This window comes from Pelobates fuscus, chromosome 1 (assembly GCF_036172605.1).
Source record: "Pelobates fuscus isolate aPelFus1 chromosome 1, aPelFus1.pri, whole genome shotgun sequence".
NCBI lineage: Eukaryota > Metazoa > Chordata > Amphibia > Anura > Pelobatidae > Pelobates > Pelobates fuscus.
In genome coordinates, this window is record NC_086317.1 from 10,233,099 (window position 1) to 10,259,167 (window position 26,069).

General features: G+C 46.9%; 1 protein-coding gene across 1 annotated transcript in view; it reads right to left on the reverse strand.

Annotated features, from left to right (window-relative positions):
- LOC134601620 (zinc finger protein 208-like) overlaps window positions 1-26,069 on the reverse strand; it is a 634,640-nt gene that overhangs the window by 259,819 nt on the left and 348,752 nt on the right. The window contains 1 exon segment of the mRNA XM_063446140.1: window positions 19,634-19,651. Within this exon segment, the coding sequence (XP_063302210.1) occupies window positions 19,634-19,651 (18 nt within the window).

Below are 26,069 nucleotides of genomic sequence, written 5' to 3' on the forward strand. Positions count from 1 at the left end.
AGTGTATCGATTGCAAGTAAGAGGCTTGAGCAAAGATACATGAAACTAATTAGCAATCCTCATATGGGCAGGAAGTGCTAAGGAATAGGTCACTGGATTGATACGTAGGATAACTCGAAAAGGACCTATGTACCGAGAAGCAAATTTCATGGAAAGAACCTTAAGCTTGATATGGCGTGTGGATAACCACACCTTGTCAACCGGTTGATAGACAGGATATGCACCCCGTCTCTTGTCAGCTTGGACTTTCGCACGTATCGAAGCCTTTTGTAGAGCTGAATGAACGGAATCCCAAGTATCATGAATAGATTCCAAACGGGTGTTTAAAGCAGGAATATCCGTGTCTGAGAATTCAGAAGGGAAAACTGTGGGGTGATAACCCTGATTTACAAAAAATGGACTATGATTAGAAGATTCATGAGTCGCGTTGTTCCTGGCGAACTCAGCCATGGGTAAGAGCTCATACCAGTTAGACTGATTGGCATTGATAAAACAACGTAAATAGGATTCTAAAGACTGATTGGCTCTCTCTGCTGCTCCATTTGTTTGAGGGTAATATGCTGACGAAAAGGAGAGTTCGATACCCAATTGTTTACAAAAGGAACGCCAAAACCTAGAAATAAATTTTTTACCTCTGTCAGACACTATGTTTTTGGGCACTCTGTGCAACCGAAAGATCTCTCTCAAGAATATCTGAACGAGATCTTGAGCAGATGGTATTTTTTAAAGAGGTATAAAATGTGCCATCTTTGAGAATCTATTGATGACCATAAGGATTGTATTAAACCTGTTTGAACTGGGTAGGTCCACAATAAAATCCATGGCTAAATGGGTCCATGGAGCATTAGGTATGGGCAGTGGTTGTAACAGTCCAGTAGGTGATCTAGGAGGAACTTTAGAAATGACACATATTTGACATGCCCCCACATAATCTTTGATATCGTTCCTAAGAGTAGGCCACCAAAACCTCCTGGAGATAGCAGAGAGGGTTTTACGGACTCCAGGATGACCTGCTGTGAGATTATCATGGAATAAATCAAGTACCTTTTTTCTTAATGGAGGTGACACATACAGTTTATCCGGAGGTTTTCCCACGAGTGCCTGAGTTTGATCTGCTATTATGGCACAGAAGAGTGGAGAAGACACTTCGGAAACTGTGGTGGCAATGAGGCATTCTGGAGGTATGATAGGAAATACCTCCTGTTCAGGAGCTTCATCTGTCTCAAACTGTCTAGACAGTGCATCTGCCTTAGTGTTCTTGGTTCCAGGCCTATAAGTAATTACGAAATTGAATCGGAAGAGGAACAATGACCATCTAGCCTGACGAGAGGACAATCTCTTAGCGTCCCCAATATAAGCCAAATTCTTACGATCGGTAAAGATCAAAAGTGGCTCTTTGGAACCTTTCAAGAGATGCCTCCATTCCTTAAGGGCAAGTACGTTCCCTATTCCCTATGTCATAATTTCTCTCTGCAGGTGTGAGTTTGCGAGAGAAAAATCCACAGGGATGTAAAGGCGCATCAGGACTTTCTCTCTGAGACAGAATGGCTCCTACTCCTGTTTCTGACGCATCTACTTCTAGAATAAATGGCTTGGTTGGATCAGGATGGGTCAGGACAGGTGCTGAGGAAAATAAAGATTTTAACTGTTCAAATGCCTCTCTTGCTTCTTTGGGCCATGATTTGCAATTTGCTCCTTTTTTGGTTAGGTTGGCAATAGGAGAAATTACAGAAGAAAAACCTTTAATAAATTTGCGGTAGTAATTTGCAAAACCTATGAAGTGTTGTGTAGCTTTAAGGCCCTTGGGCAACGGCCATTGTAAGACTGCTTCCAGCTTGCGGGGGTCCATCTTGAAACCGGACGGAGATAGAACATATCCAAGAAATTGGCATTTCTCCAGCTTACAGTAGAGGCTGTTCTTTAACAGGGTTTTGAGTACTATTCTCACATGTTCGTGATGTGTCTCTAGGTCTGGGGAATAGATGAGAATGTCGTCTAGGTACACTAAAACGAACATGTAGAGGTACTCTCTTAGGACATCGTTAATAAAATCCTGGAATACCGCTGGAGCGTTGCATAATCCAAACGGCATAACCAGGTATTCGAAATGTCCCATTCTAGTATTAAATGCGGTCATCCACTCGTGACCGTCCTTAATCCTGACTAGGTTGTACGCACTTCTGAGATCGAGCTTAGTGAAGACTCGAGCTCCTTTCAACCTGCTGAATAACTCTGATATAAGGGGAATAGGATAGGCATTTTTTATCGTAATCCTATTCAAACCCCTATAGTCTATACAGGGGCGTAGGTCTCCTTCTTTTTTAGAAACGAAGAAGAACCCAGCCACGGCGGTTGAGGAGGATCTACGGATATGACCCTTTCTGAGAGCATCCTTTATATACTCCTCTAAACAAAGGTTTTCTTGGGGGGATAGAGCATACACTCCTCCCTTAGGAGGCATAGTACCTGGTAATAAATTTATGGCACAGTCATAGGGTCTATGTGGCGGTAACCCCTCCGACTGGGCCTTGTTGAACACCTCCTTTAAGTCCAAATACTGCGGTGGAATTTGTGTGGTCAGGGGAGGTGCAATGGGAACATTGATGGTACCAATTGGTTGTGGCATCTGCTTTAAGAAAACACCTCTGCATCTCTCACCCCAACTCACAATCTCTCCTTCAACCCAATCTAAACGTGGATTGTGTTTCTGGAGCCAAGGGAAACCGAGTATTATTGGAAATGTAGGTGAAGATATGATTTGAAAAACCATCTCTTCAGAGTGTAGAATACCCACTGAGACAGTGATTGGCAGAGTTTTGTGTGTGATGAGAGGCTGGGTAAGAGGCTTTCCATCAATAGCCTCTACTGCTATGGGTCTCTCTTTCTGTCTTAAGGGCAGGAGAAACTTTGCAGAGAATTCTTTGTCTAGGAAATTTTTCGCTGCCCTAGAGTCAATCATAGCCTCACACTGTACAGCGGTTTTCTTAAAAGACAAGGTAACTCTGACAAACGGTTCTTAGTCTATTTAGGGGACATATACATCACACCTAAGGTCAGTCCCTGTATGTGCCTTAGGTGCGCAAGTTTTCCGGCTGAACTGGACATGAAAATCTTTGATGTCCCTTCTTGCCGCAATACATACACAACCCTTCATTACGTCTGTGTTGTCTCTCTGCCTCAGTGAGATTAGCAATACCCAATTGCATGGGTTCAGGTTCTGGAGGTGGAGCTGGGCTAATCACCACTGGGTTAGAGAAACGAGGGGCTATGGACAAGTTAGGACGTCTATCAGGGGAGGGCTGGCAGCCTTAGGCCTGGGGGGCAAAACCAGTCAAGTGGCCCATTGCGCCACCAAATCAGTTCACCATCCATGCCCACCTTTTCCTGGTTTTATAACGGATATTGATGTTATGCTAATCAGTAGCTCTTTGCCATACCCACTCCTTCACGGCTCTGACTTTCAATGTTGTCAGAGCACAGGCTGAGAATCTCTGAGCCTGTGCTCTGACTCACTAACTGAGCGCTGGAACCACGAGGGAGAGGATATGATCTGACTGCACCTACTGCTGGTGCGCACCAGTGGACCACCAGCGAATCGTTTAAATTAAATATGCTGGTGTACCCAACTTGTAAGCTGTGTTGGCTGCCGGGTGCCTCTGTTGTCATGGCACCCTGCGTGACCGCACAGCTTGCCCACCCCAACGGCTGGCCCTGCTGACACACACTGACGTTACTACTTAGACATCCCTCAATATTAATACAGACATCAGAGTAAACACCAATAAACTGTGGAAACAGAGCTGATCCCCCCAAATTTATAAAGGTTTGCTTAGAGGATTTATTGTAAGATTAAATCATGCCTCCTCCTCTCTCTCCCCCATGCGCTGCTCTGTAGGCTGGGAGGAAGTGAAGAGTAATCACAGTCTCCCAGCACAACGCCACCTGTGGCTGCATGGGGAACAGCTGTTTAATGTAATGCTTGCAGGACGGCCAGCTGCCGCAGAACCTCTTTGTTTCCGTCTCTGCAAAGGGCTCCAGGCACTGCTTGTTGTGAGTGTGAGCCACTGTAAATTAGGGGCAGAGGGCACTTGCACTGCGGTCAAGACGGGTCTGGGCAGGAGGAGAGTGCAGTGCAATCAGTGAACTCCCCTCCTGTGGGTCACCAGTAGACTGGTGCACCTGCCCAGGATCAGAGCCGGTGCAAGGATTTTTGCCGCCCTAGACAAAATATAAATTTGCCGCCCCCCCCATGTGACATCACAATGCCCCACCCATATGATCTGCCATATGAACTAACGCCAGTGCTGCACACAGTGTGTGTTTACATTAAAAAGCCTGCAGGGACCAGCTATAGACACCACAACCACTTCATTAAGCTATAGTGTCCCTTTAATGTGAGGTAAATTATAGATTAGTGTCACTAATAATATACTAGATTGCCTACTTACAATTAGATGAGGATGATGATGAGCTGCAGTTTGGCTCCACTGGTCTGGTGTAGAACAGGATCTCTGGAGGCTGTTTGCAACTGTGGTCACAAAATTCAATGTTCTGGGAGAATTAGAAGCAGCTCCATTTTTTGGGGGCCTCTTACACAGCTCAAGGTCTGGGCCCCAGGGCCTGACGGTGAGTATGCCCATAAGGCCCACTCATAAGTCCACTTATATGTTCCACCCACCCATGAGTTCGCTCACAGGGAGTGGAGTGTGTAGGGGATGTGTTATGAGTTATTGTAGAGGATCTAATATGTGTGCTTATGGTATGTAGTTTATAGGGATACCAGTTTGTGCAGGTGATGCAGTGTGTTTGTGTGTAGTGGAAGCAGTGTGTATTTGTGTATAAGGGATGTATTATGTGTTTTTGGTTGTGTGTAAGGGATGCATTGTGTGAATCTGTGTTTGTATGATGCATAAAGGATGCAAGGTGTGTGTCTGTATGTGTGTGCATTGAGTGTAAGAGATGCATTGTGTTTCTGTGTGTATGTAAGAAAAGCAGTGTGTGTGTGTGTTTGCATTGTCTGTTTCTATGTATGTGTGCAAATGATGCATTGTCTTTGTGTGGGGGTTGCATTGTGTGTGTGTGTGTAATGGATGCATTGTGTGTTTCTCTGTGTGTAAGGGAAGCATGTTGTGTTTCTGTGTATGTATAGGGATGCATTGTGTGTTTCTGTGTATGTATAAGGATGCATTGTGTGTGTGTGTGTGTGTGTGTGTGCGCATAGTGTGAAAGAGCTCCCTGTCTTGCCCCCTGTCCCATAGAGCTGTTCTTCTTATCTCCCCTCCTTCTTATTCCCCCTCCCCTCTTCTTACTCCCCCCTCCCCTCTTCTTACTGCCCCCTCCCCTCTTCTTACTCCCCCTCCCCTCTTCTTACTGCCCCCCTCCCCTCTTCTTACTCCCCCCTCCCCTCTTCTTACTCCCCCTCCCCTCTTCTTACTCCCCCCTCTCCCCTCTTATTCCCCCCTCCCCTCATCCCCCTCTCCCCTCTTCTTATCCCCCTCTCCCCTCTTCTTATCCCCCCCTCTTCTTATCCCCCCCCTCTCCCCTCTTCTTATCCCCACCCCTCTCCCCTCTTCTTATCCCCCTCCCCTCTTATCCCCCCTCTCCCCTCTTATCCCCCTCTCCCCTCTTATCCCCCCTCTCCCCTCTTATCCCCCCTCTCCCCTCTTATCCCCCCTCTCCCCTCTTCTTATCCCCCCTCTCCCCTCTTCTTATTCCCCCCCTCTCCCCTCTTCTTATTCCCCCCCTCTCCCCTCTTCTTATTCCCCCCCTCTCCCCTCTTCTTATTCCCCCCCTCTCCCCTCTTCTTATCCCCCCCTCTCCCCTCTTCTTATCCCCCCCTCTCCCCTCTTATTCCCCCCTCCCCTCATCCCCCCTCTCCCCTCTTCTTATCCCCCTCTCCCCTCTTCTTATCCCCCTCTTCTTATCCCCCCCTCTCCCCTCTTCTTATCCCCACCCCTCTCCCCTCTTCTTATCCCCCTCCCCTCTTATCCCCCCTCTCCCCTCTTATCCCCTCTCCCCTCTTCTTATCCCCCCTCCCCTCTTATCCCCCTCTCCCCTCTTATCCCCCTCTCTCCCCTCTTCTTATCCCCCCTCTCCCCTCTTCTTATTCCCCCCCTCCCCTCTTCTTATTCCCCCCCTCTCCCCTCTTCTTATTCCCCCCCTCTCCCCTCTTCTTATTCCCCCCTCTCCCCTCTTCTTATCCCTTCTCTCCTCTTATTCCCCCCTCCCCTCATCCCCCCTCTCCCCTCTTCTTATCCCTTCTCTCCTCTTATTCCCCCCTCCCCTCATCCCCCCTCTCCCCTCTTCTTATCCCCCCCCTCCCCTCTTCTTATCCCCCCTCTCCCCTCTTCTTATTCCCCCCCCCTCTCCTCTTCTTATCCCCCCCTCTCCCCTCTTCTTATCCCCCCCCTCTCCCCTCTTCTTATTCCCCCCCTCACCCCTCTTCTTATTCCCCCCCTCTCCCCTCTTCTTATTCCCCCCCTCTCCCCTCTTCTTATTCCCCCCCTTCTTCTTACCCCCTCCCCTGTAGTGTGGCCGAGCTGCTTTCCTGTCCGCGGTCCCGGCCGGAGTGATGGGAAAGTGCACGCTCAGTGTGCACTTCCTGTCAGTCCGGGGGGTTACAGGAAACAGAAACTCCGCGCGGAACAGGAGTTTCTGTTTCCTGTAACCGGTCGGACTGACAGGAAGTGCACACTCAGTGTGCACTTTCCTATCACTCCGGCCGGGACCGCGGACCGGAGACCAGCTTGGCCACGCTACAGGGGAGGGGAGGGAGGGAAAAGCTGCTGCAGCCGCCTGAGCGCTCTTTACAGAGCGCTCGGCGGCTGCAGCATTTAAAGGGCCGGCCCACCGCGGCCGGTCCTAAAAGAATTTCGGGCGGCCTGGGGGGCAATTGCCTCCCTGCCTCCCTGCCCCCCGGCCCAGCCAGACAAAGAGTGAGAAAGAATAGAGACACACAAGGGGAGGGGGAGAAAGAGGCAGAGGGGGAAGAGAGACTGGGAAGGAGAGGGGAGACATTGACACAGAGGAGCAGTGAGGGGGAGAAAGAAACATACAGAGTGACTGGGGGAGACAAAAAGGCACACAGAGGGGCTGGAGATAAAAAGAGACACACATAGGGGCTGTATATATCACTGGTGGATGGGGGGGCAACGGGGCAATTTCCCCCCCCCACGAGGCTTTCCCCGGCACGGAGGGAGGAAGAGAGGACCCGGGGGGCTCTAGCAGCTCCCCAGGGTCACTCTCGCGTGAGCACAGAGCGTTGCCGCAGTTACCTGGAGCTACAGGCTAGAGTTTACTCTCATCACTGCGACCACCAGGGATTCCTGGTGGTCGCAGTAGTGAGAGTGAACTCTAGCCCTATACACACACTGCCCCCCCACACACACCATACACATTCACAAACTGCCCCCACACACACACCATACACATTCACACACTGCCCCCATACACACATTGCCCCACAAATGCTACACATTCACACACTACACTCCCCCACACCCACACACTGAACCTTTCACACACATTGCACCCCTCATACATTGCACCACTGCTCCTATACCCTACTACAGCCCCATATCCCAGCAGACTCCAGGTAAGTTGTCAAACTGTTCTTAAACGGTTTGACTACTTACTCTGGGAGGGGGTCCCGGCACTCCTGGCACCATAACCACTACACAGAGGAGTAGTGGTTATTGTGCATGGAATATTTCTTTAAATAATCTACAAGTGCCCCTCCCGTGATCAGGCTCTGGATCCGCCACTGGTATATGACATATATATTAATATGTGTATTAGTTATATATATATATATATGTGTGTGTGTAGAAAGTATATATTTATATAATTATGCCTATTATATTTACACATATATTAATGTACATTTATATATGCATAATACACAGAGAAATGTCATTAATATGTACCATATGTAATGAGCAGATATTGGCCCAGTCTTGTTGCCAGGTGCATACTCCAGCACAATAACATATTTAACCCCTTAAGGACACATGACGTGTGTGACATGTCATGATTCCCTTTTATTCCAGAAGTTTGGTCCTTAAGGGGTTAAAGTGAAGAGCACACCCACAGGACTTCAAAATAAACAAGAGAACGTCATTTCTTACAGTTGTGCCCTACATACATTCACCATTTCAGTCGCATTACCAAGCTTTCCTTAATATGTCATGGTAGTTGGACTGAAACATTGATTACATGCAAAGCCACTTCTGCTTAAAATAAATCTGCACTTTTGTTTATTTTGAAGCCTATGAGTGCGCTTTTTAAGTTGGAGTAATTTTTTATTTTAAGTTCTCTTTTCTAACTCTGTATCTGCACACTATGCTGGCGCGAGGCATTATGGGGCTGGTAAATATTTTTTTTCCAGGGCTGCTTTTAGTTCCCAGTCCGGCCCTGTATATAGCATGCTCCTCCAGCTGTTTGAGATTCTCCCTCAATTACCTCTTCATTCCCTTTGTATTTTACCAATAGCTGCTTCTCTCTTAACTCTTTCAGCCATCACCTCCAAACTTCCCCTGCTACCTCTTGTCTCAAATCCCCATGGTATCCTTTAGATTGTAAGCTCACGGGCCATCTAGCCAAGCACTTTGTATAAAAGAGCTCCAATGGCTAGATATCAGCTTACGGGCAGGGCTCATTCTACCTCTTGTATTTGTCTGTGTATATTGTACCTATCTCCACTAATTGTACAGCGCTGCGGAATCTGTTGGCGCTTTATAAATAGCAGTAATAAATAAATAAATAATCTGTTGTAGAGAATACAATTCTATTTTGTATTTTCTCAGTAGAAGGTGGTGCATTCTGTTTTGCCATTTGTGAAGCATTCTGTAATACATCCAAGTGATACCCTCTGTTGCGAAATTTTTGAGTCATAGCTTTTATTTGTTCCTCCATTACCTCTGGATTGGATGCCAAGTGATGCCTTAAGAGGCATTAATATATATACAAATCCAAAATGTCCTTGCACTTTAGGCTGTATTGTAATGTTGCTTTGGATGCCGGGTGTCAGACCGAGGTCGTCAATATACAAAAATCAAAGTGATGGTCTGCACTCACGGTCTTCATAAAACATAACTTTATAGATCTCAAAAGAGTTGTGGTGCCGTAAAAAGTGAAAACCCCTTCCACTTTAAATAAGTGGGTAGTTAATACATTGCTAAACACAAATACACACACCAGTCAAGCCTTGCTCTTCCCACAGAAATCTCACTTTAACAGTGCTCTCACTACTGCAAGGGATTCTGGGTAGGTGTATGCAAATGAGCTCCACAAAGAACCAAATTTTTGTCTCATAATTCCACTTTATACGTGGATTGCTTGGAGTATGTGTCTGCTGTATACAGCAGCTTTGAAACACCTCAGGAAGAGGAGCAAAGCCAGTAAACCACTCATTGACAGCTGTTCCGTTATTAATGCAACTCATCAGCATGAGGTTGGTTACTGGTTTGCTATGGAGGCTTGGTGTTACTTGTTAAGTACATACCATAATATATATATATACAAAATCCAGAATCCAGCGCACTCGCTTATTTACTAAACAATGATTTCAAATCTTAAAAATTTTAGTAGTTTTATTTAAAAACACCTCACCTAGGCAAAAAATAAATGGGGGTTTAGTTACATTATATGATCATACATTGCATAAGCCTGCCACACCATGAATGAACCCCATTGTTGGCAGGTCCTATCCTAGGAGCCTATATATGTACACACACACTTTTTTATATCCTATAATTTCCTATATATGTATAATATATTATTGTTACGGCTCCCCCGGTAGGAAAAGGGTTACTGCCATACAGGACGTTACCGAATACAGAGGTAGCCACTGAGCGCTCCAAACTGCCGAACAGCGATCGTACGGTTCCCTTATTCTCATAAGCAGCCGAACAGCAATCATACGAATCAGTTATTCTCCCAAGACAGATGAACAAGCGTACTCCATACGAATAATCCCCCCAATGACGAGACAAAGCTCCGTGTTGAGGGTCAGCAGCCATGCCCGGCTTTTATGCAGGTCTCCTACCTGGTGGACACTCCCCTAGGGGACCAGATGGGAGACTGGGACAAGGACATTGTAGTAGCCAATCACAGGGTACACACTTAGCCATTCCCCTTTTAGTACCCAGAACCCTCTGCTCTGCCCAGGGAGATAATTGTAAAGTAATTCAATTATCTCCCAGGACAGAGCCTAAACGCCATTTTAGATGAAAACAACAAAAAGGCATAAAAATACATAACTGTGACATGTTACAACATAATACAGGCATTCAACAGGTCCCCAGATAGCTAGGATCTGAGCGCACAAAAGTACCGAATAGTGCGCACAGTCCAATCACCGTGGAGCCAAAGAGTTCACAAAGTCAGTTTTCCTACGAATGAGCTCCATGGAGTGTCTATCTGGGGTATGGTGTATTCATGAACAAACTACCGAACACAGGGCCGTTCGTGACTTTCTACCAAACAAGAAGGGAGGTCGACGGCTTCAGCGGTGTTCGTGTCAAAAAGTATCCGTTTTGAGTTCCATGAGTTAGGCGTCGAACACCGCTGTGTGTTCGTGGATTTAAAATGGCCGTGACCTTGTGGTCGGTATACGAATGGCGACCACCCAACTACCGTATCAATTAGGAGGTGTCTGCGGTTAACCTCAATGTTCTAATAGGGCCAAGAGGTTAACCAGCAGCACACTTCTCTACTGGGTGGCTGGCCGTTTGGTAGTTTTATTCGGTACTTAAAAAGGGAACGGCATAGAGTCCACATGAACGGGGAAACACGAATCAAACTAATGAATGAATAAAATGGTTACTTCAGTCCAAGACAGAGGGATCTGTCACAATTATAAAATAATTAAGCATTTTATATACGTGAGAGCAGGGGTTGCCACAGCCAGATATGTCCATTCTCCCTAGCATGAAGAGTGCTGAAATATTCTAAAACATAAATCCAAGGGGTGCAGAAGCAGGTATAGCAGGCCCCTACAAGCACGAGACCAGGCTCTGTGTTGAGGGTAAAGCTAAACTGATTTTAATAGAGCCACAGCTGGCCTTTTATGCAAGCCCCCATGCAAGGGGTTTCTGGTGACACATTCCAGAGGTGACAGCAACATAAGCACTCTAAGGTCCAGAACATGCATAATCAAAATACCCCAAAATACACATTTGTAATGGCCACTAGTTGAGGGGTTTCCGTAGCCAGAGATGTCCTTTCCCACTAGAGTGAAGAGCGCTGAGGTATTACAAAGCCTCAATCCGACGGTGTAGAAGCTTATATAGCAGGTCCCTACAAACACGAAGCAAGGCTCTATGTTGAGGGTAAAAAAAATGGTAGTGACTTTAATGGTGCCACACTGGGCCTTATATGACAATCCCCATGCAAGGGGCACTCCCACATGGACCTTGTGGGGAACTGAGTTACAATATTCCCAGACCAATAAGAACAGTATTCCAATGTACAACATTCCCACACATAGCATACAATCCCTCCCCTCTACCTGGGAGATAATTGAGTCAGATAAATACTGTATTAACTCAATTATCTCCAGGAAGAAAAACACATATTTTTATAGAACCCCAAAAATACCCCAAAACACATAGTATCCCCACAAATGTCACATCCCCTGATAGCCCTGATCTTGTGACCAAAATATCAAAAAATCACCCAGATCGGTTGAGGGGTTCACGAGTTCTATGGGAGTCGCATGGTCCTATGCCCAAAATAGTTCCAGAGAATCCGGCTGTGCGGTTGGTCTCTTTCGGGAGAACTAAAATCCAACTAAATAGATAAATAAACTGTTGTGTATGTTCACCAAATGTCTCTTGTTTGGGAGCGTGTTTTCACTGAATGCCGCTTTCCTCAGATGAATGGAGTAGAATGTAGGGATGTTCGTGCCGTTGAGTGTCCGATTATAGTTCCATGCACTCGACGACTAAACCTCGCTGGATGTGTTCGACAAAACAAGATGGCCACTGCCATGTGTTCGGCCATACGAACATCGGCCCCCCAGCCGACCACTTGGAACGTTCAAATGTTTGTGGTTTAGGAAGGTGTTATAGAGATCAAGTTGGTTAACAAGGGGCACACGACCGTTCTAGGTATTCTGTACACAAATCAGATGAGGCAATCCATTCGGTTAAGTTCATATACTGATCAGTCAATAAAACAAAATACAGTATTATGGGACAGGTGAATCTGTCACAGTGCTCCCCCCCCCCATGTGGAACACTCTGGCAGACATGGCTTGGCCCTTGCGGGTCAACTTGTGGATGTCCGGACTCTTCCTCTAGTTGCACAGCTCGGTTTGTCGAGACAACCCGTCGGCGTTGACATTTTGTTTACTGGGCAGATACTGGATGGTAAAGTTGTAGGGTTGGAGTGCCAAACTCCACCGCAATAGTCTGCCATTGTCGCCTGCGACCCGGTTAAGCCATGTTACGGTTACCCCCAAGCTAGCTGAAGGCTGGACCGCTTGGATGTCCTGGTTCTCGAGTGTGGAGAGAGGGGAGCGCCGTTCCGTTCAGCATAACATAAGAATCTTTGAATATAAAGCAATCCCACTAGCTATAGTACAGCTAGGATACCCTTGTTCCCACAAAACGAGTCGAGACTGCGATTTGAGGGTCAAAACGAACTGGGTTTAATGGCACACAGACATCGCTATTTATGCAAAATCCCAGGTCCTGGGACAGCCCCCTCTGGACCTGATGGGATACAGGGACAATACAAACAGTTGACCAATGGCATTATAGTGTATTGTTTGAAATGGTCACCGCCCAGCTTGGAGATAATGACTGTAACGGTTATGGCAATTTAATTATCTCCAAGCGCCCAAAATCCCATGTGTTATTGTAACAGGTAAAACAGTATAAAAATACATAATTGTAACATTTTAATAGACACATTTTATATTCTACCATTCATTGGATAGCCCAGATCTGAGCACAGCAGATAGGCGAATAGCGCTCAGATCTCACGAACAGTATAGCCAGTCTTTTCCATACAAAGTCCTTTCGTGCCTTTTTGTCCCGAAACAAGATGGTGGCCATGTTTTCTGACGGGTGAATAGAGAGCTGGACCTGGCCCTAAAACCCCTGGAGCAAGTAACGGATAAACAGTTGCGCGAATACCGCTCAGTGGATGGTTGTCCCAGTCCTACGTGAGCCGAACAGAGACCGCCATGAAGGGGGGAACTTAGCTTGCGGTTAGAAAAAATAAAGAGAACACTGGCCCATGGGGTCACTAATTTAGCCCATGGATCAGTGTTTAAAAGCCCTAAATAACTCTTCTTAAACGGGGAATAACCCACAATAAACAACAAAAAACAAATATGGAACCAAAGTCGCTAGTAGAAGAGTAATAAATTAAAAGGAGTCCCTAACTTTAATGATCCTAAGGGTATAAGCAGTGAAAAAAATGACAGAAAAAAATGGGTAGACCAGGGTAGAGGGAGTGGATGTGTCAAAGCACATACAGACCCAAATAACTACTTAGCAAAGTTATGGAGCCAAGCCTAATCATTAAAGCCTGGGCCAGGTTGCTGTAAGGTTATAGAACTGGTAGGTAGAGAAAAGGTGATCTAGTGGGGAGGGAGAGGGGAGAGGGAAGAGAAAGCCTCCTAAATAGGGGGATACTTATATCCACACACCCAATCCCAAACTAAGTCCACTCACTAAGAGAGAATCCTGTTCCTATGTACCTCGGCACTGTAATAAATTACAAGTGCCTACCTATTACCCTTCTCCCTTCCTGTCTAAGTAGCTAAAAAACGAATTAACTTAAATTAAATAATCCATAGTGCTACCAAAGTAAACAAAAATTAACAAAAGGAAGATAATCAAATGAAAACTTGACGCGCGTTTCGGCGTTCTAACACGCCGTCGTCAGGAGTAATGAGCTTAGGTGGAGCTTGGTGTTCGTTTATGTATGCAATGTAGCAATCAACTTGCAATTACTGTCTGTTGTGTGTGCACCACGTGGGTGCTTGCCCTGACGTCTTGTCTGCCCGCTGATTGGTCAAGAGGTGCCGGCCTTATTTTAATTGGCGTTCTATTAAAACTTAAAAATTAAAATTAAAACTCTCTATAAAGGCCTATCTTTTGTACCTACACCATCCTTTAACAAATTCATGTGGACTAAGGACTTGCATCTGTTTGCCCGCAAGCTAGCCCTACATAAGTACCACACACACAAAAAAGAAGTGAAAGCCTTAGGTCTAGGACTTACGGTCACAGATATGGATTGTTTAGATATAGTGATGTCGTGAACACAAAATTTCCGGTTCGCGAACGGCGGACGGGAACTTCCGCAAATGTTCGCGAATGGGCGAACCGCCATAGACTTCAATGGGCAGGCGAATTTTAAAACACACAGGGACTCTTTCTGGCCACAATAGTGATGGAAAAGTTGTTTCAAGGGGAATAACACCTGGACTGTGGCATGCCGGAGGGGGTTCCATGGCAAAACTCCCATGGAAAATTACATAGTTGATGCAGAGTCTGGTTTTAATCCATAAAGGGCATAAATCACGTAACATTCCTAAATTGTTTGTAATAACGTGCTTTAAAACATCAGGTATGATGTTGTATCGATCAGGTAGTGTAAGGGTTACGCCCGCTTCACAGTGACAGACCAAACTCCCCGTTTAACGCACCACAAACAACCGCAAACAGTCCATTTGCACAACCACAAACTCCCCATTTGCACAAGGTTGGATACCAAGCTAGCCATGTCCCGTTCCTTGTCCTCACTGATGTCATTGAAGGTCTCTTTCTCCACCCAGCCACGTACAACACCAAGGGCCCCCGAAAGGTGACAACAAGCCCCCTGTATTAAAAATGTACACTACTGTTACACCCGATATGAGTTGCACTGGTGTGACACTGTGCCGTGGCAGGCCCTGAAACGCACACGTGTGAAGGAAACTGACTGCTATTATTTCACAGTCAAATTTCTAGTTTTTTTTTGTAATGTACACTACTGTAACACCAGTGATTGGCCCACATCATGCCTACGCCCCCAAAACATTCGTGTGTGGGGGTGCTGGAATGACGTGGGCCAATGGGAGCCTGATTCAACTTTTGGCTCCCACTGCCCCTTTTAGAGTGAGCTCGTGACTCGAGCCGTGCTCCTAGTGCCAGGCAGGCCACGTGACCGATCACTGCGGTCAGAGCACGCGGCTAAGTCAGAAGAGGAGATCAAGCCGCATGCGGCTCGTGTGGAGGCAGGAGTGATCCAGCCACGCGCGGCTTAAGCTTAGGAGCCAGGTCGGTCCCAGGATAAGGGAAATACAGCCACAACCACTTATCCCAATCACACACCTTTCCTAACTAGTGATGTCGCGAACACGAAATTTTCGGTTAACGAATGGCGAACGGGAACTTCCGCAAACGTTCGCGAACCGGCGAACTGGGCGAACCGCCATTGACTTCAATGGGCAGGCGAATTTTAAAACCCACAGGGACTTTTTCTGGCCACAAAAGTGATGGAAAAGTTGTTTCAAGGGGACTAACACCTGGACTGTGGCATGCCGGAGGGGGATCCATGGCAAAACTCCCATGGAAAATTACACAGTTGATGCAGAGTCTGGTTTTAATACATAAAGGGCAGAAATCACCTAACATTCCTAAATCACAATGGATATGGATTGACACCTGACATATGACATATTGACACCTTGACATATGGATTGACACCTTGACATATGGATTGACACCTGTCCTCAGAGACCCTGATACACAGTGACACAGAGCAGAATAGGGACTGTTCCCCCTACATAGGGTCACTTGGCAGGTATGGATTGACACCTGTCCTCAGAGACCATGATACACACTGACACAGAGCAGAATAGGGACTGTTCCCCCTACATAGGGTCACTTGGCAGGTATGGATTGACACCTATCCTAAGGAACCCTGATACACACTGACACAGAGCAGAATAGGGACTGTTCCCCCTACATAGGGTCACTTAGCAGGTATGGATTGACACCTGTCCTCAGAGACCATGATACACACTGACACAGAGCAGAATAGGGACTGTTACCCCTACATAGGGTCACGTGGCAGATATGGATTGACACCTATACTAAGGAACCCTGATACACACTGACACAGAGCAGAATAGGGACTGTTCCCCCTACATAGGGTCACTTGGCAGATATGGATTGACACCTGTCCTCAAAGCCCCTGATACACACTGACAAAGAGCAGAATAGAGGCTGTTCCCCCTACATAGGGTCACTTGGCAGGTATGGATTGACACCTGTCCTCAGAGACCATGATACACACTGACACAGAGCAGAATAGAGACTGTTACCCCTACATAGGGTCACTTGCCAGATATTGATAGACACCTGTCCTCAGGGACCCTGATACACACTGACACAGAGCAGAATATGGACTGTTCCCCCTACATAGGGTCACTTGGCAGATATGGCGTAGTCGTGGAGGAGGAGGATGACTTTCACCTCTTCCCCTGTTAGATTCCCGTTGTGCTGTGACATCACCCTTATATGCTGTGTAAAGCATACTTTTTAATTTATTTTGCAAATGCTGCATCCTTTCCGACTTGTAATTCGGTAACATTTCCGCCACTGTCTGCTTATACCGGGGGTCTAGTAGCGTGGACACCCAGTACAGGTCGTTCTCCTTCAGCCTTTTTATACGAGGGTCCCTCAACAGGCACGACAGCATGAAAGACCCCATTTGCACAAGGTTGGATGCCGAGCTACTCATTTCCCGTTCCTCCTCCTCACACAGAGCAGAATAGGGACTGTTACCCCTACATAGGGTCACGTGGCAGATATGGATTGACACCTATCCTAAGGAACCCTGATACACACTGGCACAGAGCAGAATAGGGACTGTTCCCCCTACATAGGGTCACTTGGCAGGTATTGATTGACACCTGTCCTCAGAGACCATGATACACACTGACACAGAGCAGAATAGGGACTGTTCCCCCTACATAGGGTCACTTGGCAGATATGGATTGACACCTTTCCTAAGGATCCCTGTTACACACTGACACAGAGCAGAATAGAGACTGTTCCCCCTACATAGGGTCACTTGGCAGATATGGATTGACACCTGTCCTCAAAGCCCCTGATACACACTGACACAGAGCAGAATAGATACTGTTCCCCCTACATAGGGTCACTTGGCAGACATGGATTGACACCTATCCTAAGGATCCCTGATACACACTGACTCAGAGCACAATAGGGACTGTTCCCCCTACATAGGGTCACTATGTGCCTTTTTTTTTTGTTTGGTTTTTGAAGCCACAGTGCAGCACCAGAGGGCCGAAAAATTAGGCATGTACACATGCCTTAAAAATTAGGTATTGTTTCAGCTGCTGCTGTAGCAGCGGCCATAAAATTGATGTTTGTTTCCCAGGCAGAAAGTGCCCTAAAACATTGCGGCTTAAACCCTAGTTGGTGGTGGATAAGTCACGCAAGTCAACCGGCATTCAGAGCTAAAATACAGCAGCGTGTGGACCATTTTTAGCCCAAGGCAGCTTATCTCATCAGGCCTTTTTTAGTCGAATGTATCGCCCAGTGTCAGTCCCTTCGGGATCCATCCCTCATTCATCTTAATAAAGGTGAGGTAATCTAGACTTTTTTGACCTAGGCGACTTCTCTTCTCAGTGACAATACCTCCTGCTGCACTGAAGGTCCTTTCTGACAGGACAATTGAAGCGGGGCAGGCCAGAAGTTCTATCACAAATTGGGATAGCTCAGGCCACAGGTCAAGCCTGCACACCCAGTAGTCAAGGGGTTCATCGCTCCTCAGAGTGTCGATATCTGCAGTTAAGGCGAGGTAGTCTGCTACCTGTCGGTCGAGTCGCTCTCTGAGGGTGGATCCCGAAGGGCTGTGGCGATGCGTAGGACTTAAAAAGGTCCGCATGTCCTCCATCAACAACACGTCTTTAAAGCGTCCTGTCCTTGCCGGCGTGGTCGTGGGAGGAGGAGGATGACTTCCACCTCTCCCCCTGTTAGATTCCCGTTGTGCTGTGACATCACCCTTATACGCTGTGTAAAGCATACTTTTTAATTTAGTTTGCAAATGCTGCATCCTTTCCGACTTGTTGTAATTCGGAAACATTTCCGCCACTTTCTGCTTATACCGGGGGTCTAGTAGCGTGGACACCCAGTACAGGTCGTTCTCCTTCAGCCTTTTTATACGAGAGTCCCTCAACAGGCAGGATAGCATGAAAGACCCCATTTGCACAAGGTTGGATGCCGAGCTACTCATTTCCCGTTCCTCCTCCTCACTGATGTCATTGAAGGTATGTTCTTCCCCCCAGCCACGTACAACACCACGGGTACCAGATAGGTGACAACGAGCACCCTGGGATGCCTGTTGTGTTTGGTCTTGCTCCTCCTCCTCCTCAAAGCCACATTCCTACTCTGACTCCTCTTCCTCACAATCCTCTTCCAGCGTTGCCGCAGGTCCAGCAAGCGATGCTGATAAGGCTGTTTCTGGTGGTGATGGTGACCACAACTCTTCCTCTTCACGCTCATCTACGGCCTGATCCAGCACTCTTCGCAGGGCACGCTCCAGGAAGAAAACAAATGGTATGATGTCGCTGATGGTGCCTTCGGTGCGACTGACTAGGTTTGTCACCTCCTCAAAAGGACGCATGAGCCTACAGGCATTGCGCATGAGGGTCCAGTAACGTGGCAAAAAAATTCCCAGCTCCCCAGAGGCTGTCCTAGCACCCCGGTCATACAAATATTCATTAACAGCTTTTTCTTGTTGGAGCAGGCGGTCGAACATTAGGATTGTTGAATTCCAACGTGTAGGGCTGTCGCAAATCAAGCGCCTCACTGGCATGTTGTTTGGCAAAGTGAGCCATGGCCGTGTAGGAACGCCTGAAATGGCCACACACCTTCCTGGCCTGCTTCAGGACGTCCTGTAAGCCTGTGTACTTATGCACAAAGCGTTGTACGATCAGATTACACACATGTGTCATGCACGGCACATGTGTCAACTTGCCCAATTTCAATGCCGCTATCAAATTTTTTCCATTGTCACACACCACGTTGCCGATATCCAGTTGCTGCGGAGTCAGCCACTTTTCCACCTGTGCGTTCAGGGCGGACAGGAGTGCTTGTCCGGTGTGACTCTCTGCTTTCAAGCAAGTCAAACCCAAGACGGCGTGACACTGCCGTATCCGGGATGTGGAATAGTACCTGGGGAGCTGGGGGGGTGCCGTTGATGTGGAGCAAGACGCAGCAGCACAAGAGGACTCAGCCGAGGAGGTTATGGAAGAGGATGGAGTAGGAGGAGCAGAGGAGGTGGCAGCAGGCCTGCCTGCAAGTCGTGGCGGTGTCACCAACTCCTCTGCAATGCCACGCATTCCATGCTTGACAGCCGTCAGCAGGTTTACCCAATGCGCAGTGTAGGTGATATACCTGCCCTGACCATGCTTTGCAGACCAGGTATCAGTGGTCAGATGGACCCTTGCCCCAACACTGTGTGCCAGACATGCCATGACTTCCTTTTGCACAATCGAGTACAGGTTGGGGATTGCCTTTTGTGAAAAGAAATTTCGGCCGGGTACCTTCCACTGCGGTGTCCCAATAGCTACAAATTTTTTGAACGCCTCAGACTCAACCAGATTGTATGGTAAAAGCTGGCGGGCTAATAGTTCGGACAAGCCAGCTGTCAGACGCTGGGCAAGGGGTTGACTTGGTGACATTGGCTTCTTACGCTCAAACATGTCCTTGACAGACACATGACTGTGGGCAGATGAGCAGGAACTGCTCAAGGCGGGAGACGGAGTGGCGGATGGTTGAGAGGGGGCAAGGAGGACAGCAGTGGTTGACGTGTCTGAAGATGCTGGACCAGGAGGAGGATGGCGGCTTAGAGTAGGCTTGTACTCATGTGTTGATCCCATAGGCGTTTGTGACGTGAGATCATGTGCCTACGCAAAGCAGTTGTACCTAGGTGGGTGTTGGACCTCCCACGACTCAGTTTCCTTTGGCACAGGTTGCAAATGGCATCGCTGTTGTCAGAGGCAGACACACAAAAAAAATGCCACACTGCTGAGCTCTGCAATGACGGCATTCTGGTGGTGGACACAGCATGCGTTGATTGGCGTGCTGTCGGGCTGACCCCGGGTGCCGATGCATGCTGTCTCACTGTGCCACTAGCTCCTTGCGATGACCCCCCCCCTGCTTCCAACTCGTCTCCTCCTCCTCTCTGTCTCGCCATCTGAACTTTCGCCCTGTTCTTCTTCTTGTTGAGCGGGCACCCACGTGACATCCATGGACGCATCGTCATCATCAACCGCTTCGCTTGTATCTGACAACTCAGAAAAGGAAGCAGCAGCGGGTACAACATCATCATCATCACACCGTACCTCCATGTGTTTAATGCTGCCTGCCTGAGACATATCCCTGTTATCTACATCCTCTAGCAATAATGGTTGCGCATCACTCATTTCTTCAAACGGGTGTGTGAATAACTCCTCTGACATACCAAGTAAAGTGGCTGTGGTGCTAGTTTTGTTGGTGGCGGCAGGCGGGTGAGTGGTATCTTGAGAGGTGCCTGAAGCTAAGCTGGAGGAGGATGGTGCGTCAAGGTTCCGAGCGGAGGCTGTAGAAGATTGGCTGTCCTGTGTTAGCCAGTCAATTATGTCCTCGGAACTTTTCAAGTTCAGGGTACGTGGCTTCTGAAAACACGACCACGACGGCCCCTGCGGGGTGGCCTGCCTCTGCCTGTCATTTTTTTTTTGATTAGTGGTACTATGCGTGCAAGCTACTGTGAGACCAGATATGATTGGCAATGTGCACTGGAACAGTTCTGGAGAGCACACACTGTAGGCCTGACAGAGCCGCTTGAAGGACACTGACTGGCTGCTATTAGCTTACACTGGAAAAGTTTTTCTTTGTAAAAGCATGCTATAGAGATACCAGATATGATTGGCAGAACTGGAACAGTTCTGCAGAGCACACACTGTAGGCCTGACAGAGCCGCTTGAAGGACACTGACTGGCTGCTATTAGCTTACACTGGAAACCTTTTTTCTTTGTAAAAGAACGCTACAGAGACACCAGATATGAGTGGCAACTGTCAAAGTACGCTGGCACAGGTCTGCAGAGCACACGCTGAAGGAGGCCTGACACCCAGACGCTTGCAGACAACTAACTGCTCTTCTATTAGAGTGAAAAAAATTATTTTTTTTAAATCTAAAGCTTAAGCTATTGTAAAAACAGATATGAGTGGTGGCACTGGGCAAGAAGGAACAGTATCCACTGTGAACCTCACACAGAAGCTGGCAGGCAGGTAACTGCTCTTCTATTACAGTGGAAAAAAAATTTGGTTTTAAAAGCACGCTATAGAGACACCAGATATGATTGGCAATGTGCACTGGAACAGTTCTGGAGAGCACACACTGTAGGCCTGACAGAGCCGCTTGAAGGACACTGACTGGCTGCTATTAGCTTACACTGGAAACCTTTTTTCTTTGTAAAAGCACGCTACAGAGACACCAGATATGAGTGGCAACTGTCAAAGTACGCTGGCACAGGTCTGCAGAGCACACTTAGCAGTGTGTGTAGTGTGTATGCAGTGTGTGTAGTGTGTGTATAGTGTGTGCATGGTGTATGCAGTGTGTACTGTGTGTGTGTAGTGTGTACAGTGTGTGTTTATAGTATGTGCAGTGTGTGTATAGTGTGTATGCAGTATGTGTATAGTGTGTATAGTGTGCATATAGTGTGTATGCAGTGTGTGTATAGTGTGTATTCAGTGTGTGTATAGGGTGTATGCAGTGTGTGTATAGTGTGTATAGTGTGTGCAGTGTGTGCAGTGTGTATAGTGTGTGTATGCAGTGTGTGTATAGGGTGTATGCAGTGTGTGTATAGGGTGTATGCAGAGTGTGTATAGTGTATGCAGTGTGTGTATAGTGTGTGCAGTGTGTATGCAGTGTGTGTAGTGTGTATAGTGTGTGCATAGTGTATGCAGTGTGTACTGTGTGTGTGTAGTGTGTACAGTGTGTGTTTATAGTGTGTGCAGTGTGTGTATAGTGTGTATGCAGTGCGTGTATAGTGTGTGCAGTGTGTATAGTGTGCATATAGTGTGTATGCAGTGTGTGTATAGTGTGTGCAGTGTGTGTATAGTGTGTGCAGTGTGTGCATAGTGTGTGTGCAGTGTTTGCAGTGTGTGTAGAGTGTATGCAGTGTCTGTAGAGTGTGTATAGTGTGTGTAGAGTGTGTATAGTGTGTGTAGAGCGGCGGGTGGGGGCCCTAAATGAAAATCCCCCCCTCCCCCATCAAAAGTGACTAGGGGTCCCCAAGCCCCTAGTCACACACCCAAATAAAAAAGCCCCTACCTACCCCCCTCACCCTAAAAAATAGTGAGGGGGGAATAAAATCACTACCCTGTAAAGTAAAATTCAACTTACTATTCAACGTCTTCTTTTTTCTAAAATCTTCATTTTTCAGCCCCAAAAAAGGCCAAATAAAAAGCCATCATACCCGTCGAACTTAAAAATAAAATAAAAAACCCGAGCGCAAAAAAAAAATTAATCCATCTTCACCCATGGAGGGCTCCGTGTCAGTGTTTATCAGGGATCCTTAGGATAGGTGTCAATCCATATCTGCCAAGTGACCCTATGTAGGGGGAACAGTCCCTATTTGTAAAGAGATTATACCTCAACATGCAGGATCCAGCTTAAAGGACCACTCTAGTGCCAGGAAAGCATACTCGTTTTCCTGGCACTAGAGTGCCCTGAGGGTGCCCCCACCCTCAGGGACCCACTCCCGCCCGGCTCTGGAAAGGGGAAAAGGGTTAAAACTTACCTTTTTCCAGCGCTGGGCGGGGAGCTCTCTGCCTCCTCTCCGCCTCCGTTCCTCCCCGTCGGCTGAATGCGCACCGCGCGCGCATTCAGCCGGTCACATAGGAAAGCATTCATAATGCTTTCCTATGGACGCTTGCGTGCTCTCACTGTGATTTTCACAGTGAGAATCACGCAAGCGCCTCTAGCGGCTGTCAGTGAGACAGCCACTAGAGGAAATAGGGGAAGGCTTAACTAATTGATAAACATAGCAGTTTCTCTGAAACTGCTATGTTTATAAAAAAATTAGTTAACCCTAGCTGGACCTGGCACCCAGACCACTTCATTAAGCTGAAGTGGTCTGGGTGCCTAGAGTGGTCCTTTAACAGAAGACAACACAGAGGGAAGATACGTCTACCGGTCCTTAGAGTGGCCGGACTCGACGTATATAGGAGAAGTACAGAGTCAGGAACGATCCGAGGTCAAGGGCACAAAGAGACAGCGTAAACTAGGACTAGCCGGGGTCTGGTACACAGGAAACAGCAAGCCGGCAAACAGAACAGATAAGGATAAAGCGAAAACGAAGTCAGAATACAAAGCCAAGGTAAAATACGGAGGAACACAACTGAACACCACAAGCGCTAAAGGGAACAGTAGCAGAAACCATGATAGGGCAAGGAACTAAGGGAAAAGGGTAAGTATATGTAGCATCTAAACTAATGTGATTGGCTCCTGTCATATCCACACCCCCAAAAGGTAAGTGTCTGGGGTGTGTGGCATGACAGGGGCCAATGGGAGCCTTTTGGTAATTTAGGCTCCCACTGTCTCTTTAAGAGCGCGCCCGAGACTCGCGGCGCGCTCTTAGATTCAGGCGGGACACGTGACTGCTTCTCGCGGTCACTGCCCGCCTTCCGGTTTGAGCAGTCGGATGAGCCGTGCGCGGCTCGTGCAGCAGCATGACCGCGCGCAGCTTGAAGAGAGGACCGCGGCCGGCCCCTGGAAAAGGTGAGTAACGCTACACCCCCCTAATTAGTATTTTAGGGCCCCCACCCACCGCTCAGGGGTGGGGGCCAGGGGGGAGGACATTAGGTCCTACCCCCTCATTCTAATTTAGGGCCCCCACCCACCGCTTAGGGGTGGGGGCCGAGGGGGGGGGGCAATAGGTCCCCCCCCATTATTTTACTTTAGGGCGGGACCCTTTTTTTTTTTTTTTTAACAGTGAGCAGCCACTGGAATGCCGAACCAAACCGAACATTTTTCCCATGCATATGCCTGCTAATTTCCTACACTAAGTGTGCTTGTTCTGAAAATTTATGTTTTATGTGAATTGCATATATATTTTGAAAGTTATTAATATTGTGTAAAACTGTATATTTTCTGCCTGTGATACTTAAGTTAACCCATTCTGTTCAGTACTTATATCACAGGCAGAAGGGAAGGGTTTGTATGCCTTAACTGGGAGTGTCTGACTGTATTGTAATGTTTTAAATTGGCTATTCCACAAGACCACATGGGTGGTAACCTTGTGGGAAAGCTTGCATATAAGACAATAAACCCTCAGACTGCTGAGTTCCTGTTTTACCCTCAACATAGAGCCTCGTCTCATGTGTGGGGAAAAAGGCTGTATTTACACTGGGGATTGCTATACACTGTAAACTCCCTTGGCTATAATCACTAAGCTCTTTTAAGAGCTTGTTCCAGCTTCGCTCTCTGCAGGAAGAGAGGTTCGGTCTGCAGTGCTGATGGTGTCAAGTGGAGTGCTTGGAGTCCTCGGGAAGCACTAGGAGCATCCATCAACAGAGGTACTCGGTTGAAGTACTGGAGTTCCGATACACGGCCGATCCAGGAAGTGACTGGGGTCGTCAAACATGCCAGAGAGATGGAAATGTACTGCACATCTGATCCTGCTTCAACATTTGATTACCTGTGGATGGCACTTTTGGGTTATGTAAGCACTATTTTCTGCATATATTGTTGTTATCTTGCATAATACTGTAGGACATTAGCATTGAGAAAGGGCTGCTGCTCGAAATGTTTGCTGTCGGAAGTTTGTCCTCAAATAAATTGGGGTAGCACCTGGGTGTGCACACTTATATATATAAATCTTTATTTTCATTTTTCCCTTTTTTTTAAAAAAAAAATTCATTCAAATACAGATACAGCTTACATATTATATTTAGCATGGTACAAAAAGATACTTTGAAAATAATACAAAATACAATAATACAATACCATAGTGATACTAATAATAGTAATCAAATTAATGATGATGATTATAAATAACAAACGGACCATGCCTCTGATAGGCCTCTAGTGTTCTACTGTATCTACAGCCATACAAAAATACCATACATACAATGCATCCTGACCAAACATACTTCCCATTCTCTCTACTGTCTACGCAAAGCTATCTCTGTGAGGGGGGCCGGGGGGGGGGGGGGGTGGGGGTTAGTAGTTCGTTAGTAAATCTAACCCAAGGGGCCCAGATTTCCTTATATTTTTCTTTTGAAATTTTAGCTATCCCGGCTTCCATGTTACATTGGTAATCAATCTGTGTGCATATATCCTGCCAGTTTAACGCACCCATATTTCTCCAGTTTCTAGCCATCACTATTTTTATTGCCATACAGATATGAATCCAAAGAATTTTTAGTTTTATATTACTTCTTGGAATATCAAAATGAAACAAGAACATTTGAGGTGTGATCTCAGTCCGAGTTTCAAACATAAAATCTGCCAGTTTCGATAGAGTTATTTTCATAGGTTTCAACTCCTCACAGTCCCACCAGATGTGGGAGAATGAACCTAACTCCCTACCGCATCTCCAACAATCTGGCAGGAGTGTGGGTTGGAATCTATGAAGGCGAGTTGGCACCAGATACCAACGGTATACTAATTTGAAATACACTTCCTGTATATTTACCCCATGTATATATCTTTTTACTGCTTGTACTCCCGTCAACCAGTCCTCCAGCGGGGATAAAAAGTTAAGTTCTTGCTCCCATTTATACATTGCTGGCGCTTTATCTATCTGCCTTTGGCTTCTTACGAATTTGTTATATCTAGAGGCAATTTTTTTTTTATATTGAAATTCTACAAACTGGTCCATTGGGGAACTTTCCGAAAGGTCTTTTCCCATAGTAAAGGATTTTATTCTTAGATAGTTAAATATTTCCTTCGAAGGGAGATTATATTTATGTTGTAAGGTTGGGAATGGCAACATTTTATTATTATTTAAAAGTTCCGATATTCTTTTTACTCCACCATTTTCCCAT